This window comes from Anabrus simplex, chromosome 8 (assembly GCF_040414725.1).
Source record: "Anabrus simplex isolate iqAnaSimp1 chromosome 8, ASM4041472v1, whole genome shotgun sequence".
NCBI classification, from domain to species: domain Eukaryota; kingdom Metazoa; phylum Arthropoda; class Insecta; order Orthoptera; family Tettigoniidae; genus Anabrus; species Anabrus simplex.
The window spans coordinates 199,324,210-199,338,766 of record NC_090272.1 but is presented as its reverse complement, the minus strand read 5'-3'; the positions used below and the strand labels follow the sequence as shown (position 1 = coordinate 199,338,766).

The following is a 14,557-nucleotide window of genomic DNA, read 5'->3' as shown; positions in this document are numbered from 1 at the left end:
ATAGCAGCCATCTTGCGTAAGCACCCTTAAGGAGTCATGTATAGCCGCCATCTTATGCAATTAGCGTCGAGAGAGGGCCGCTGTAGAATTTCTCTTTTTAAATTATCCACCACCACATTTCAAAGGTATCTAGCTAAAGATGGCAGCACTGCGGATGACAGGTGACGAATTTAGATCTACTACGATAAAGAGGGCAGCACGGTGCTCTCTGGATTAAAGATGGTGGATGACAGCTGTCAAAAAAGCACGTGGTTATGTTTACCAAACAAGAGCACGTAGAATTTGCCACCACCACATTTCAAACTAAAAAGGGCAGCACTATGCTCTGTTGATTAAAGATGGCGGATGGTAGCTGTCAAAAAAGCATGTGAGTTTGTTTCCAAACAAGAGCACGCGGGATTTGCCGCCACCACATTTCAAAGGTATCTAGCTAAAGATGGCAGCACGGTGCTCTCTTGATTAAAGATGGTGGATGATAGCTAGCAGAACTTTTCAAATTGCCCGCTACTACGTGCTTAAGGTAGTAGCCGTAAAGAGGGCAGTACGGTGTTCTGTGGATTAAAGATGGCGGATGACAGGTGATGAAATTGCCCGCATGATAGCAGCACGGTGCTCTGTTGATTAAAGATGGCGGATGACAGCTGCACGTGGCTTTGTTTCCAAACAAGAGCACGTGGAATTTGCCGCCACCACATTTCAAACTAAAGAGGGCAGCACTGTGCTCTATAGATTAAAGATGGCGGATGGTAGCTGTCAGAAAAAGAGCACGTGAGTTTGTTTCCAAACAAGAGCACGTGGAATTTTTCAATTTGCCCCCACCACATAGAGGGCAGCACGGTGCTCTCTTGATTAAAGATGGCTGCTGTCACGTGGAATTGTCTGCCACCACAGGTATCTAGCTAAAGAGGGCAGCACTGAGGTTTGCGATGCAAGATGGCTGCTGTCAAAAAGCATTTTTCAAATTATCCGCCACCACATTTCAAAGGTAAGTAGCTAAAGAGGGCAGCACTGTGCTCTATAGATTAAAGATGGCGGATGACAGCTGTCAAAAACACGTGGCTTTGTTTACCTCGCGCTAGTTAGGTTAAGTTGGTAGCACTAAGGTTTAGACCCGTTAAGATGGCAGCACTGCCGATGACAGGTGACGAATTTTGCAGCTACTGCGATATAGAGGGCAGCACAGTGCTTTGTGGTTTAAAGATGGTGGATGACAGCTGTCAAAAAAGCACGTGGCTGTCAAAAAACACGAGGCTTTGTTTACCTCGCGCTAGTTAGGTTAAGTTAGCACTACAGAGGTTTAGGCCCGTCAAGATGGTAGTACTGAGGTTAGCGATGCGTTGTTGTCTGTCAAAAAGCACGTGGCTTTGTTTACAAATCTGTCAAAAAGCACGTGGCTGTCAAAAAACACGTGGCTTTGTTTACCTCATGCTAGTTAGGTTAAGTTGGCACTACTGAGGTTTAGGCCCGTCAAGATGGCAGTACTGAGGTTAGCGATGCGTTGTTGTCTGTCAAAAAGCACGTGGCTGTCAAAAAACACGTGGCTTTGTTTACCTCACGCTAGTTAGGTTAAGTTGGCACTAGTGAGGTTTAGGCCCGTCAAGATGGCAGCAGTGAGGTTAGCGATGCGTTGTTGTCGATGACAGCTGTCAAAAAGCACGTGGCTTTGTTTACAAATTCAAATCTCGCGCCAAAATTCAAATTTCCCGCCAAAATTCAAATTTCCCGCGGGCGGCGGCGGCGGCGGAGGAGGAGGAGGCGGGCGGCGACGGCGGCGGCCGCAGAACCATCCAATTATACTACTTAGGCCGTCATTTTTGGTGCTTTTTATATCATTTATAGTTTCTACTTGTTATTATAAGCCATAGCGGACTAGGTCTAATATACCCGTAATATGGCGGCAAAGAGACTGAGGAGTAAACCAAATCACAATGAGGCAAAATACTGAACTAAAGGAATCATACAATTATATGATGATGAATGTCAGAATAAACGTCTCTCTGTGCCTATAACTAACTCTACACTTAGGGCTGCGAAGTACTGTAATATTTCGGAGCGAACTATACGGTGTTTAAAAAATGAACCTAGTAATAGTGATGAATGTGGTATCTTGTTCAGGTCGGGCAAGAAACGGCCACGACCCGAGTCCTTAAAAGCAGAAATAGACGACTTTGATCGTCGGGTGATAAAATATACAACTGAAAACTTTTATTTGCGCTAGAAGGTAAGTGGATCAATGCTGTTAGTACTGATTAATATTGTACTGGCGGGAGCTCCTCCCTCCCTACCTGAGTGCTCACCCGGCCATCTCACCACGCGCCCATAGTGTTTATGTTTGTTTGTTCAGTACTTAGCCCAAAACTTGGTTGGGTCCTCAACAGTTCCATCATCAGCTGTCGTAGATTGCGTAGGCATCACTGAACAGCAATACAAGGGATATGCGAAGTGAGGTAGTTTCATGTTGTTTTCCTCACCAAGCCAGGATTGCTATTGCGTATCAGTCTGCCAAGCCCCCTAAACTGCGTGCATCAATTGACCCCATGAGCAACATTTTCACACCATTCATAACAGAGACTAGCTACTTAAGCTCGTAAACCTAGTACCATCAGGTCAAAAGAAAACTGTAGTTGTCCAAGGAAGGTCAGATAGGAAATCTGAAAAAGAGGAACCTAGTACAAATAAGTAGAAGCAATTCCTGGCTCAGCTAGAGGCCCTGTGGTCAGCAACCTACACTCCCAAGTAGAGAGTCCCTTAGGTCCCATCCTAGTTGCCTGTTATGATAGACAATTTTTTTACAAGTTGCTTTACGTCGCACCGACTCAGATAGGTCTTATGGCGACGATGGGACAGGAAGGGGCTAGGAGTAGGAAGGAAGTGGCCGTGGCCTTAATTAACGTACAGCCTCAGCATTTGCCTGGTGTGAAAATGGGAAACCACGGAAAACCATATTCAAGGCTGTCGACAGTGGGGTTCGAACCCACTATCTCCCGAATACTGGATACTGGCCGCACTTACGCGACTGCATCTATCGAGCTCGGTGTTATGATAGACGGAGGACACTATGGATGTATTTTACTGCCCCCATCCACCGGAGGTGTTGAAAAATTCTCTAAAAGTTCCCTTAGGCATCTTCAAAACAAGTAGGAATTTCCGATTGCCCTGTGCAGATTTCTACTAAATTCTTGAATTTGGTAAAAATCACATTCTTACATTAGTTCAAGATACAGTTGTATGTTTGCATCACTGCTGGTTAAATTTAAATCTCTCAACACATGGCAAAAGTCTGCTGCTCTTGCTGATAAGATAAACAATGCATGGCCTTGTTCCTAGTTCAAATGCTCTCACTGTCCGATGTAAAATGTTATAAACATTGCTCTTTTTTGCCTTTTTATACAGGTTGATCGGGAGGAAGCCCAACTCATACGTCTTCAGCAAAGCACTGGCCGAGGCTGTGGTCAACAATTACAAGGACCACATTCCAGCAATAATCGTTCGTCCTTCAATTGGTAAGTACTTGGGAATATGTCAAAACTGTACTAGGGTTTGAATATTGGATTGTCGCCCCCCCCCCCCCCCCCAACATTCTGCTTGATATAGGCTTTCAGCTTATTAGACCGTCCCAAGTACATAAACTGTATGCCGAAGAGATGTTAAGTACAGAACAATAATGTCCAAGTGGACACAATTGGGGAACAAATGCCCTCCACGTCTGATTGGTTGTGGACAAAACACCTCCTGTTTACGAATCCTGGTAGAGCTTAGTCTGTGAGGTGCAGTTGTGTGAAGTGTTTGCTTGTGAAACATTTCCCGCCGATGAGTAGGAGCAGGATAGCTACAATTAATCGTCACTGGATGTGAGGGCCTGCATGAGAGTGGGTAATCTGTGTGGGTTATAACTACACTTGTTGGCTGAAATACACCTATGATACTACACGTACAACTGCAATGAACAACTTGACTGAAAACAGTGCAGGACGATTGCTGCATCATTTGGATATCCCAGACAGATCCCTCCGATCAACAGCAGACGATATTCAATCTACTGTGCAATGAACTGCACATAATGCAATATACAAATTATAATAATTTGCGAGCGGCTGGCTTACGATTCCATGTCCTTGCAGCAAGTGTGCCACTGACTACACAAAAAAATCAATTTCCAAAGCTCTCCTGTGACCTGGTTTGGGAAGGGTCACGCTGGACAGAAAAAAATGACATAATGTTGTCTTCATTAATGAATCACGCTTATTTCTTGGTCATAATGAACGTTACAGTCGTGTTTGACAGCATAACGGAGAGAGGGCGCCCGCTGATCTTATTTTCTAGAGTGCAACTTTACTACTACATGACTAAGAACTATTTATATAAAATTTGCTGGGGTGCACACACAAATTATCCCCTTTCCCCTTTCCCCCTTACTATAAAATAAACTTACTAGAGAAAATAAAAACCTAAAACTGAAATTGGAATGAAAGTTCATAATGGAGATTGCTGTAAGTGCCAAGGTGTTAGTACAAGGAAAGATCTTTTCTGCGATAATCACATAAACAGAATTGTAAAGAAAGGTTACAGATATCTTCACATAGTTTTGATGTTTTTCGGGGTTGTAGTAAGAATGTAAAGGAGAGGTCTATTAAGTCTCTGGTATGGTTCAAGTTTATGGGACCCTCACCAGCTATAGCTTCGTGCGCGCTCATCTTTACTGACTGAATAATCGCGACAACAGCTATTCAGCTATCTTCAAATGCAGCGGTTATTCACCGAAAGATAATGTAAGTACAGGGATACGATACTTCCTTGTAATATAAAGAAGCATTTTAATGCCATCTGTTAAATTAATAATCAATTATTTCACTGTTTCGGCGATAAAACAGGGCACTGCATTGCCTCGTCGATTCGGCGGTTAAGTAAGCCAAGGGGTTAATTTGAGAAGTGGAAAAAATATAATATATTATATTGCTTTTCAGTACGAAATAAAATAAAATTTATTAACTATGAAGTGGAAAGCCGGGCTGAGTGGCTCAGACGGTTAAGGCGCTGGCCTTCTAACCCCAACTTGGCAGGTTCGATCCTGGCTCAGTCCAGTGGTATTTGAAGGTGCTCAAATACGACAGCCTCGTGTCGGTAGATTTACTGGCACGTAAAAGAACTCCTGCGGGACTAAATTCCGGCACCTCGGCGTCTCCGAAGACCGTAAAAGTAGTTAGTGGGACGTAAAGCAAATAGCATTATTATTAGTCCGCCTCTGTGGTGTAGTGGTTAGCGTGATTAGCTGCCACCCCCGGAGGCCCGGGTTCGATTCCCGGCTCTGCCACGAAATTTGAAAAGTGGTACGAGGGCTGGAACGGGGTCCACTCAGCCTCGGGAGGTCAACTGAGTAGAGGTGGGTTCGATTCCCACCTCAGCCATCCTGGAAGTGGTTTTCCGTGGTTTCCCACTTCTCCTCCAGGCGAATGCCGGGATGGTACCTAACTTAAGGCCACGGCCGCTTCCTTCCCTCTTCCTTGCCTATCCCTTCCAATCTTCCCATCCCTCCACAAGGCCCCTGTTCAGCATAGCAGGTGAGGCCGCCTGGGCGAGGTACTGGTCATACTCCCCAGTTGTATCCCCCGACCAAGAGTCTGAAACTCCAGGACACTGCCCATGAGGCGGTAGAGGTGTGATCCCTCGCTAAGTCCGAGGGACAAACCGAACCTGGAGGGTAAACAGATGATGATGATGATGATGATGATGAAGTGGAAAAAATCCAGAGAAAAGCAGCTCGATTTGTTCTGCGCGATTTCTGACAAGAGAGTAGCGTTACAAAAACGTTGCAAATTTTGGACTGGGAAGACTTGGGAGAAAGGAGACGAACTGCTCGATTAAGCGGTATGTTCCATAATAAAATAATAATGCTATTTGCTTTACGTCCCACTAACTACTTTTACGGTCTTCGGAGACGCCGAGGTGCCGGAATTTAGTCCCGCAGGAGTTCTTTTACGTGCCAGTAAATCTACCGACACGAGGCTGTCGTATTTGAGCACCTTCAAATACCACTGGACTGAGCCAGGATCGAACCTGCCAAGTTGGGGTTAGAAGGCCAGCGCCTTAACCGTCTGAGCCACTCAGCCCGGCACCCGCGGTATGTTCCGAGCTGTCAGAGGAGAGGTAGCGTGGAATGACATTAGTAGATGAATAAGTTTGGTGATGTTTTTAAAGAAGGAATAGAATTAAAAAGGAAAAATTGGGTTGTAGGAAGAGGAATTAGGGATTGGGATAATTTATCAAGCGAGCTGTTTGATAAATTTCCAAATTCTTTTCAGTTATTAAGAAAAGACTAGGTGAACAGCAGATAGGGAATCTCCCACCTGAGGGACTGCCCTAAATGCAGATCAGTGGTGATTGATAATGATGATGATGATGATGATGACTGGGCACCACTGTAATATAATAGCAAAAATGAATAAACGAATAATCAAATTTTATAGCATGATTGATCCTTTTTATGTGCTGACAAGAATCCAAATTTGCTTCCTAATGTTACCTGACACCTATTAACTCATGAAATTAAATCTAGGTAGCATACCACAAGAAAATACTACTATTAACATAAATACCAATTTCATACCAATGAATACTCACATTAATTTACAAATTCTCCCCTGTTAAGGCCGGTCTCCACTTATTAACGTTTAACAACAACACATTAAAAGTGTTAAATGTTAACTGGTGACACCATCAACATGTTAAATGGTGAATACTGTTTCATTTAACATTGTGTCCACACTTAATAAACATGTTAAACTTGAATTTCTTTGTTTATACTGTATATGGGTAGTTCATCATACCAATTTGTGGTACCGTAACACATTTAGGTGGTGTCAGGTATTTGCAAACAAGGACAATGGACACAGATGAAGAGGATTTGGCCTTTGTTATTGCCATTGTTGCTTCTTGTTACGATTTAGAAATGCAGTTCCATTAGACACATTTCCTCCCCTCATCGTGCTCATTGCTTCAAAAGCAAACCACTTTGAAGTATAAATTTTGTCCGCTCCCGCCCCCGACTTTTCTGATTTTTTTTTTTTTTGCAATACTCGACTGTACTGGGAGCGGAGGGACGCTAGGGTTTTTCTTCGATGCACTCGCGGGAACAATTTTAGATAATTTAGAGTTCCTGGAAAATGTCGGCTTTCTTCGCTTTATCCCTGCATTCTTTTGATGAGACATTCCATAAACAAGGCCTTTCTATTATATCATTAATTAAGTCCAAAGTAATCTTGCTTCACTCCATTTCTGACTATAAATTTTAGTATAGTGCAGAGAGAACGACACACGTGCGCGTATCGGTACCAGTACTGTATTTGTAGCTTATAACAAAGAGAATGAGTGTTGCGGAGTGTTGTAACTATAATCCTACTTTACGAGAAGCACGTCGTTTGCATTGTTTGGCTATCTGTTGACATGGAAACGGAAAGGAAGTTTCCGAAGCTGTGCCAACATCTCACGAACAACGAATTGACTTGACTTTTCCACTTGGAGCGGAAAACACGCCAACATGTTAAAAGTGTTAACCTCAACATTCCGAGTTAACATGCAAAGTCAATTGGAAGACACAATCACATACATGTCAATTGTAACATGTTAAACTTAACATGTTGGTGTTAAATGTTAATCAGTGGAGACCGGCCTTAACACACACATTACAACATTTTTTTTCCCTCATATCTTCCATCAGTATCCCACGAATGAAAATAATCATCCCATAAAACAAACACAAGGTACCTACAAATACAATCACTTAAGTTCTGATTGATACATTTACAGTACATACCTCTAATATCACTCTTTAGACCGCCTGGTGACCATGATCGTTAATGCGTTGAAGTCTAAACGGTCTGACACCGTAGTCAGCTGGTTCGAGTAGTGTTGGATGAAAAATTTTACCATCGGAATGTTGGCCGGCAGGGTAGGAGAGGTGGTGGTATACAATTTATAATCACTAGAATGCGTGCCAAAAGCCTAGATTAAATTCCAGCCCTCTCCGCGGGGATCATATGGAGTGAGGGCATGTAACTCTGTTGATGGTCCGTCATATGGAGACGTTAAGCCTTAAGCCTGCTATTCGGCAGGAGTACGATATGTGCCGGCACCACTTTTCACCCTCTCCCTTCCTATTATCATTCATTTCATCTCATTAACTCCACTGATGAGGTTGACATCAGGAAGGGCATCCGGTCATAAAATCAACACGTCAGATTTCATCTCAACCCATCTCACCTCATATCCGACCCCGTAGAGAAACGGGACAAGGGTTGGACAAACAGCAACAGCATCTAATTACATTCCTTATGGCACTCACACATCACACATATTAATAAACTTGAAATCCAACTTGTGAGGACGAGGTACCACCACCTGTCTCAATGTCTGATCACACCAATATACTTATTGTTAGTGTGATCTCTAACCTAAAAATGTATGCTTCCCTCTCACATCCAGAATCCCGTAGCTCACTACCAACATCTGTTGGATTTGATCAATTGATTCCTCCCAGCTCCCAGATGTCATATAACAGGATTTGCACTTTACTGAGCTGTACTAAACCATGTGGTCACAGAGCACAACCGAAGATGTAGCTTTCAGTCTTACAATCTGCCCATCAAAATATCAGAACAAACATCTGGGAATAGTAATCTTGGAATAACCCCTTCCGATTAAGTTCACGTAAGAACCGTCTCACAATCAGCTTCAGATAACAACAGTATCTGAATCACCTCGCTGCAGAACAGTCTTGGAAATTACATCACGTATTCCTATCTACGAAATGTCACTGTAAATTTTGTCACAAATGGAACATAATAATTGCTTTTACTTAAATGAAGTGAAAAATCTGCGGTAAATTGAGAAATACCGTCGTTATTGGAGAAATATGAGTACATACTTAAGGCCTGTATACAGGGCACCTTTATGTCGTATTTCTCTGCTTGTGCCGTCTTTTGTTAATTTCTTGAGGTCCAGGGTTAGCACCGAGAAATGAGAGTGCTATGTCTGTGGACTCTCGTTAGAGGCGGCAAACTATCGATAGTAATCGCCATCGATATTTTCCGATATTATGAGCTCTACTATCGATAGTTTTCAAAAAGTGGAACGAATCATAACATTATGCCTGAAAATAGAACCAAGACCAACTAAAATATCTCAGACCTTAAACGACCTATCGAAACTGTCCATAATGGCGGCAGCTGGAGTGCTAGCATGCGTTTGTTTTGATTTGTGTAAGCCGTGTTGTTACCAAATATTTACGGAAATTTGAATATTATTAATCGTATATTATATTTATTTATAGTCTTAAGAAGGTTACAGATCCTCTTTCAGTGCCGTAAGAAGCTATTTGTTCTCAAAGAGCTTATTTATTCCAACAATATCGGTGGTGATAAGGTTAATGTTGATTCTCGTGTTCTTCTCTGAACGTTTTTTCTTCATTTTTAGTTACCTATGCAATATGTGTATAGTTTAATGTGCTGTGTGCCTGGATGTAAGTAAGAGCTTAAGTGTTCCCGTTTCCAAAAGTCCTAGTATTAAAACAAAATTGGGTTAAGAGCATTCGTAAGGAAAACTTCGAACCGAATCATAGGACTAACAATGTTGTGTGGATTAATCATTTTATCATTTTTGAAATCAAATGTATTATTAGGGAAGACGTTATATACCCATAGAAGATGGTGATCTAATTCGAGTGCCGCGCAAACTTCCGAAGTTTAAACTAATGATGCCTATCCTAGCATTTGCCTTATCAGCCAACGTACCTTACTACAAAGAACATTAAATCAGTCCCAGAAATCATGACTAAAATTTATGATTTAGAGACTAAATTAATCTTAAACGGTGGCGCAAGAATGATGTAATAAATTTTCAACGTTTTACAATGAACATGCGTAAACTAAACCTAACCCCATTTACCGTGGAGTGAACATGAGGATTGTGTTCTTTTATGTAAAATACAATTATGCCATCAATTCTGGTGAGTTTTAAGCTGACGAGTGCTTTAGATGGTCAAGTGTATCATACAAATATCGCTTGTACCTACTCAACAATACAGGTGGATTTTGGAGGGTTGAAATTTTGTTGGAGAAATTTGTTTGCGTGTTTTACATATTGGGCTGTGGTTAATGGTGGTGTGACATCTATATATCGTATTTGCTGACTGGAGATTCATATGTGAAATATTTTTATACTCTCTGTCTGTTTCAACCTGACGTTGATACAATAATTCTCCCTTCGTTATTTTCCCCTCTGAAATGTCATTTAGACTTACAGTACGCTATAACGCTACTTTAGGTGTTTAATTATTCATATTTTGAGTTAGTGAGTTGCATTTCATGAGGTTCGACTTGTGATATTTTCTTTAGGTGACTCGAAATAAACATGCATAACCTTTCCCTCAACCTCTCATATCGCACGCCAATGTCCGCCATGTTTATTCTGGATTACGGTCTGATGTAATTGTAGTTGGTCTTGATAGAACATTAACCGAACACAATCCACAAAAAATCAGTAGAAAGCACAACTATTTAATGCTATGTAATTTCTGAAATTCAAATCTGAATCACTCATAAATCTCTTCAGTGGCACCTCCGAGACATTCTCGTTCAACTGCATTGTTCATTTTGCGATCGCCCGACATTTTTCTCGGTAATTTTGTAAGATCTTTGGAAAAATGTTTTACAGAATTATCAGCTGATGGCAGGAGAGTTTTCAGTTGCTTTCATGAAGTCTTTGACTTAAAATGTGCCTTATCGTCTCTCGCCTACATACAGTCTCTGACAATATATAGACTTAAATCTCATTTTTTGTCCCGTATTGGCATCAACTCAGCTAAGGTTAGGTAGAATGGAGAATCCCACCTTCCAAAATGTTAAATAGTCTTTCTGCCGGCACTGAAGTTGCAGGTACGCAGAGATACTTAAATGCACACCTGTGAATTGGAACAAACTCCTCACCAGTTAACTGCGAAGAGTGCAAACAGCTATATATACAATTTTTATTAGCGCGAAAATTAAGCCAATGAGGGGAGGGGGGACTATCGTTGACTATCGATAATAGACAGCTGACTATCGATGTACGACGATAGTGGTCGCTATCGATAGCACTATCGATAGTTTTCCGCCTCTAACTCTCATTATCTTTGTCCATATGACTAGAGCGGCCAGTTGAAACAGCAAAATGGAGGTCAATAGCATTCACGATAAGAAAAATAGCATGATCCCTGGACCAATAAATATTTTTTTTGTTCGAACGAAAATAGCATGATCCCTGGACCAATAAATCACTAGTCCACAGAATTCTTTTTATGTACATGGGCCATAGCTTTTTGTCGCCTATTAAATCTTGCATATCGCGATACAATTCAGGAAATGATGTCATTGACACCTGAAGCAATAAAACGAAATCAAAGAAATTCAGTGAACACAGACATCACACACGAAATTGTTGAAAGTGTAAGACAAACAAAAGACATACGTGTGTTACTGTGAGCGTAGCACCAAAAGTACTTGTAAAGTAGGTAAATAGGTATACATAATATTCACCAAAAATAAAATATTTCTTAATTTACCGCAGATTTCAGACTTCAACTGCGTAAGAACAATTATTATGTTCCATTTGTGACAAATTTTACAGTGACATTTCGTAGATAGGAATGCGCGACGTTTCGCAAAATAACATTCTTAAAATAAGTATCGTAGAATAAGAAGAATATAAGAATAATTTCAGTGTAAGATCTTTGAATAAGCACGCATTCAGAATAAGTTCTCACATAGGAACAGGCTCAGAATAAGTGATAGAAGTCAAAAGTAAGAATAAAAAAAGTGATCATTTCTTGGTCGTGCAAGCTTGTATATACTCGATAACCACATGGGGGTGGCAATGTCTTGTTTTACATTTATAGGATATAATCTTTAACTTATAATCCAGACTGCCACCCTATTTTCAAACTACGTGAGGCAACATTTCCAGGTGATTACGTTAATGATGTTGATCCACGAAATATCACTGTAATCAGGGGCGTATATAAGGGGGGGCCCAGGGGGCCTGCCCCCCCCCGAAAAAATGTATAAGCCTTGAAGAACAGGACCAAAATGATGGGAATTTTTGATCGTTGTTGAGATACCGAGCCAACAGTGGAGATAATATTCTTAAAGACCAATTAACGACCAGTGGTGGGAAATTTAAGATATTACTAAAATTTATTAGGATCAACCTATTCAATACAATTTTTTTTACATAATTAGAACTTACATCCTATTAAATTAAAATTTGAAGGGACATGTTTCGCCCTTTAAAAGGGCATCATCAGCCTTTTTACACTCATACTTAAAGATAAAAATCAGGATCCTGATTATGATGGTAAAAAATATAAAATGAGAATATAAGATTAGAGTGAAATTACGGTATACAATGTGAGAAATTGTTATGAGTTCTTAAATAATAATTTACAATTAAAACTTCAGTGGTGGGAAGACGATGTACACAAGTTCTTTCATTGAAAACGAACTTATGAACACATTCGGTCACTTCACCCTCTACTGCATACTGTTGCCTTTAGGCAACAAATAACTTTTCACCTGTATAAATGGATAAATATTGTAGACAGAGGTAGTTTTACGGCACACCTTCAACTGTACAATCAATTAAACACTTATCCCAGTGATGCCTTGTTTTTTTTTTTGGTTTTTTTTTTTTTTTTACATAACATAAGACAAAATAGCCCTACAACCAAAGGTACTCCTTCCACCCCGTCAACATCCACGCGAACCAACCACCTCCCCATCTTATTACCACAGGCTTCAGGAGTACCTCTGGCTCAACCTCAAAGACATTACCGACCTACGGTTCTGCAAGCTGTACTTGCGCCTTGCAGTACGTACCCATGGCCAGTAGGTAGTAATGTTCGGTCTTTGAATGTTAAAAGCTTAGCGTAAAATCGTGAAAAATCGTATATATATTCAACTATGGGAATCCACATCACATATGAGTATTAAGCTATTAGCCCCAGTTAAGAATTGCTGGTACATCTAATACACTAAACGTATGTTGAACATTAAATCTTGAAATTTTCTTCACCAAACGAAAACGAAAAATAATTCGTGCAGTAGAGGGTTAATGGCAATCAAAAATTGTAGAAAATGTCAGAAAGTCAGTTTTTATTCGATTTTAGGAGATGAAACCACTGACATCAGCCAAATCAAACAGTTTTCTCTCCGTGTACGTTATGTAGAGGAACAAACTTTCAAAATCAGAGAAGATTTTTTGACATTCGTCCCCGTTTATGACGTCACTGGAGCAGGTTTGGCCAGCACAATATTGGAGACCTTGTCAACATTAGGGCTTGACCTAAACAAAATGAGAGACCAAGGGTACGATGGTGCTGCTACGATGAGCGGGCAATTCGGAGGAGTACAAGCTTCCATCAGAGAAAAGCTACCGTTGGCCCTGTATACACATTGTTCTTCACACACTCTAAATTTTTGTCAGATGCGAAAAAAGTACCCTCTATAAGAAACTGTATGGGTGTCATAATAGAAGTCTGTGGATTCTTTCATATATCACCCAAAAGAAACGAAATATTGAAATCAATGATTTCTGAATGTTGTTCAGAACAAAAGAAACAGAAACTTATTTCATTGTGCGAAACCCAATGGGTAGAAAGGCACGACTCAGTAATTTTATTTAAAGACTTTTCGGAGCCTTTCTCTCCCTTTGCAATATAGAAAAGGAATTAAGTGATTCAGCATCTAAGGCTCACACTCTAAGTAGTGCTATTAGTCAATTTGCATTTCTTATTAATCTTTTTGTTTTGAGCTGGATGCTCTCAACCATGCATAACTTATCTGAGCAGTTTCAAAACAACAATATAGATCTTCCACAGGCCTTGACTAACGTCATGAGTGTCTTCCACCTTCTATCGAAGGAGAGGGCAAATGCTGATGACTCATTTAAAGCCTTGTATAATCAAGCAAAGTCATTCGCTGCTAAACTTGACATTAAAGAAGAGATTCCAAGAATTTGCTGCCTTCAAACAGCACGTAGCAACGTCCCTTACACCACAGAAGAAGCATACTATTGAGTAGCTGTTTATGTGCCGTACCCGGACGATTTTTGTAACTCACTAAAAGAACGCTTTGAATCTCACAAGAAAATAGTTGCATCCTTACAAAACATCCTACCACAATTGTGTAACGTAACAGATTTCGGTTCACTGGAGGCTGATTTTAGTTTCTACGAAGAAGATCTGTCACATAAAGAGATTGTGCAAAGTGAGTTTATGTTGTGGAAAGAAAAGTGGAGTCAGGAAAATCCTTCAAATCTTCCCAAAATGGCTGTAAGTTCTGTATAAAAATGTGACAAGACTTTCTTCCCCAACATTTATACCCTTCTCAAATTACTCGCAGTTCTTCCTGTTTCTGTCGCAACCGTAGAAAGACTGAAGACTTACTTAAGGAACAGCACATCTGAAAGTAGGCTTAACGGGCTTGCTTTACTCTCTATCCACAGAGACATTATAGTTAGTGACGAAGAA

At 40.7% G+C, this 14,557-nt stretch overlaps 1 protein-coding gene across 1 annotated transcript in view; it reads left to right on the top strand.

The window, feature by feature from the left end:
* Positions 1-14,557, top strand: part of LOC136879363 (putative fatty acyl-CoA reductase CG5065) — a 99,410-nt gene that overhangs the window by 29,173 nt on the left and 55,680 nt on the right. Inside the window, exon 4 of the mRNA XM_068229093.1 lies at positions 3,394-3,503. Coding sequence (XP_068085194.1) covers positions 3,394-3,503 — 110 coding nt within the window. The remainder of the gene's footprint in view (positions 1-3,393; positions 3,504-14,557) is intronic.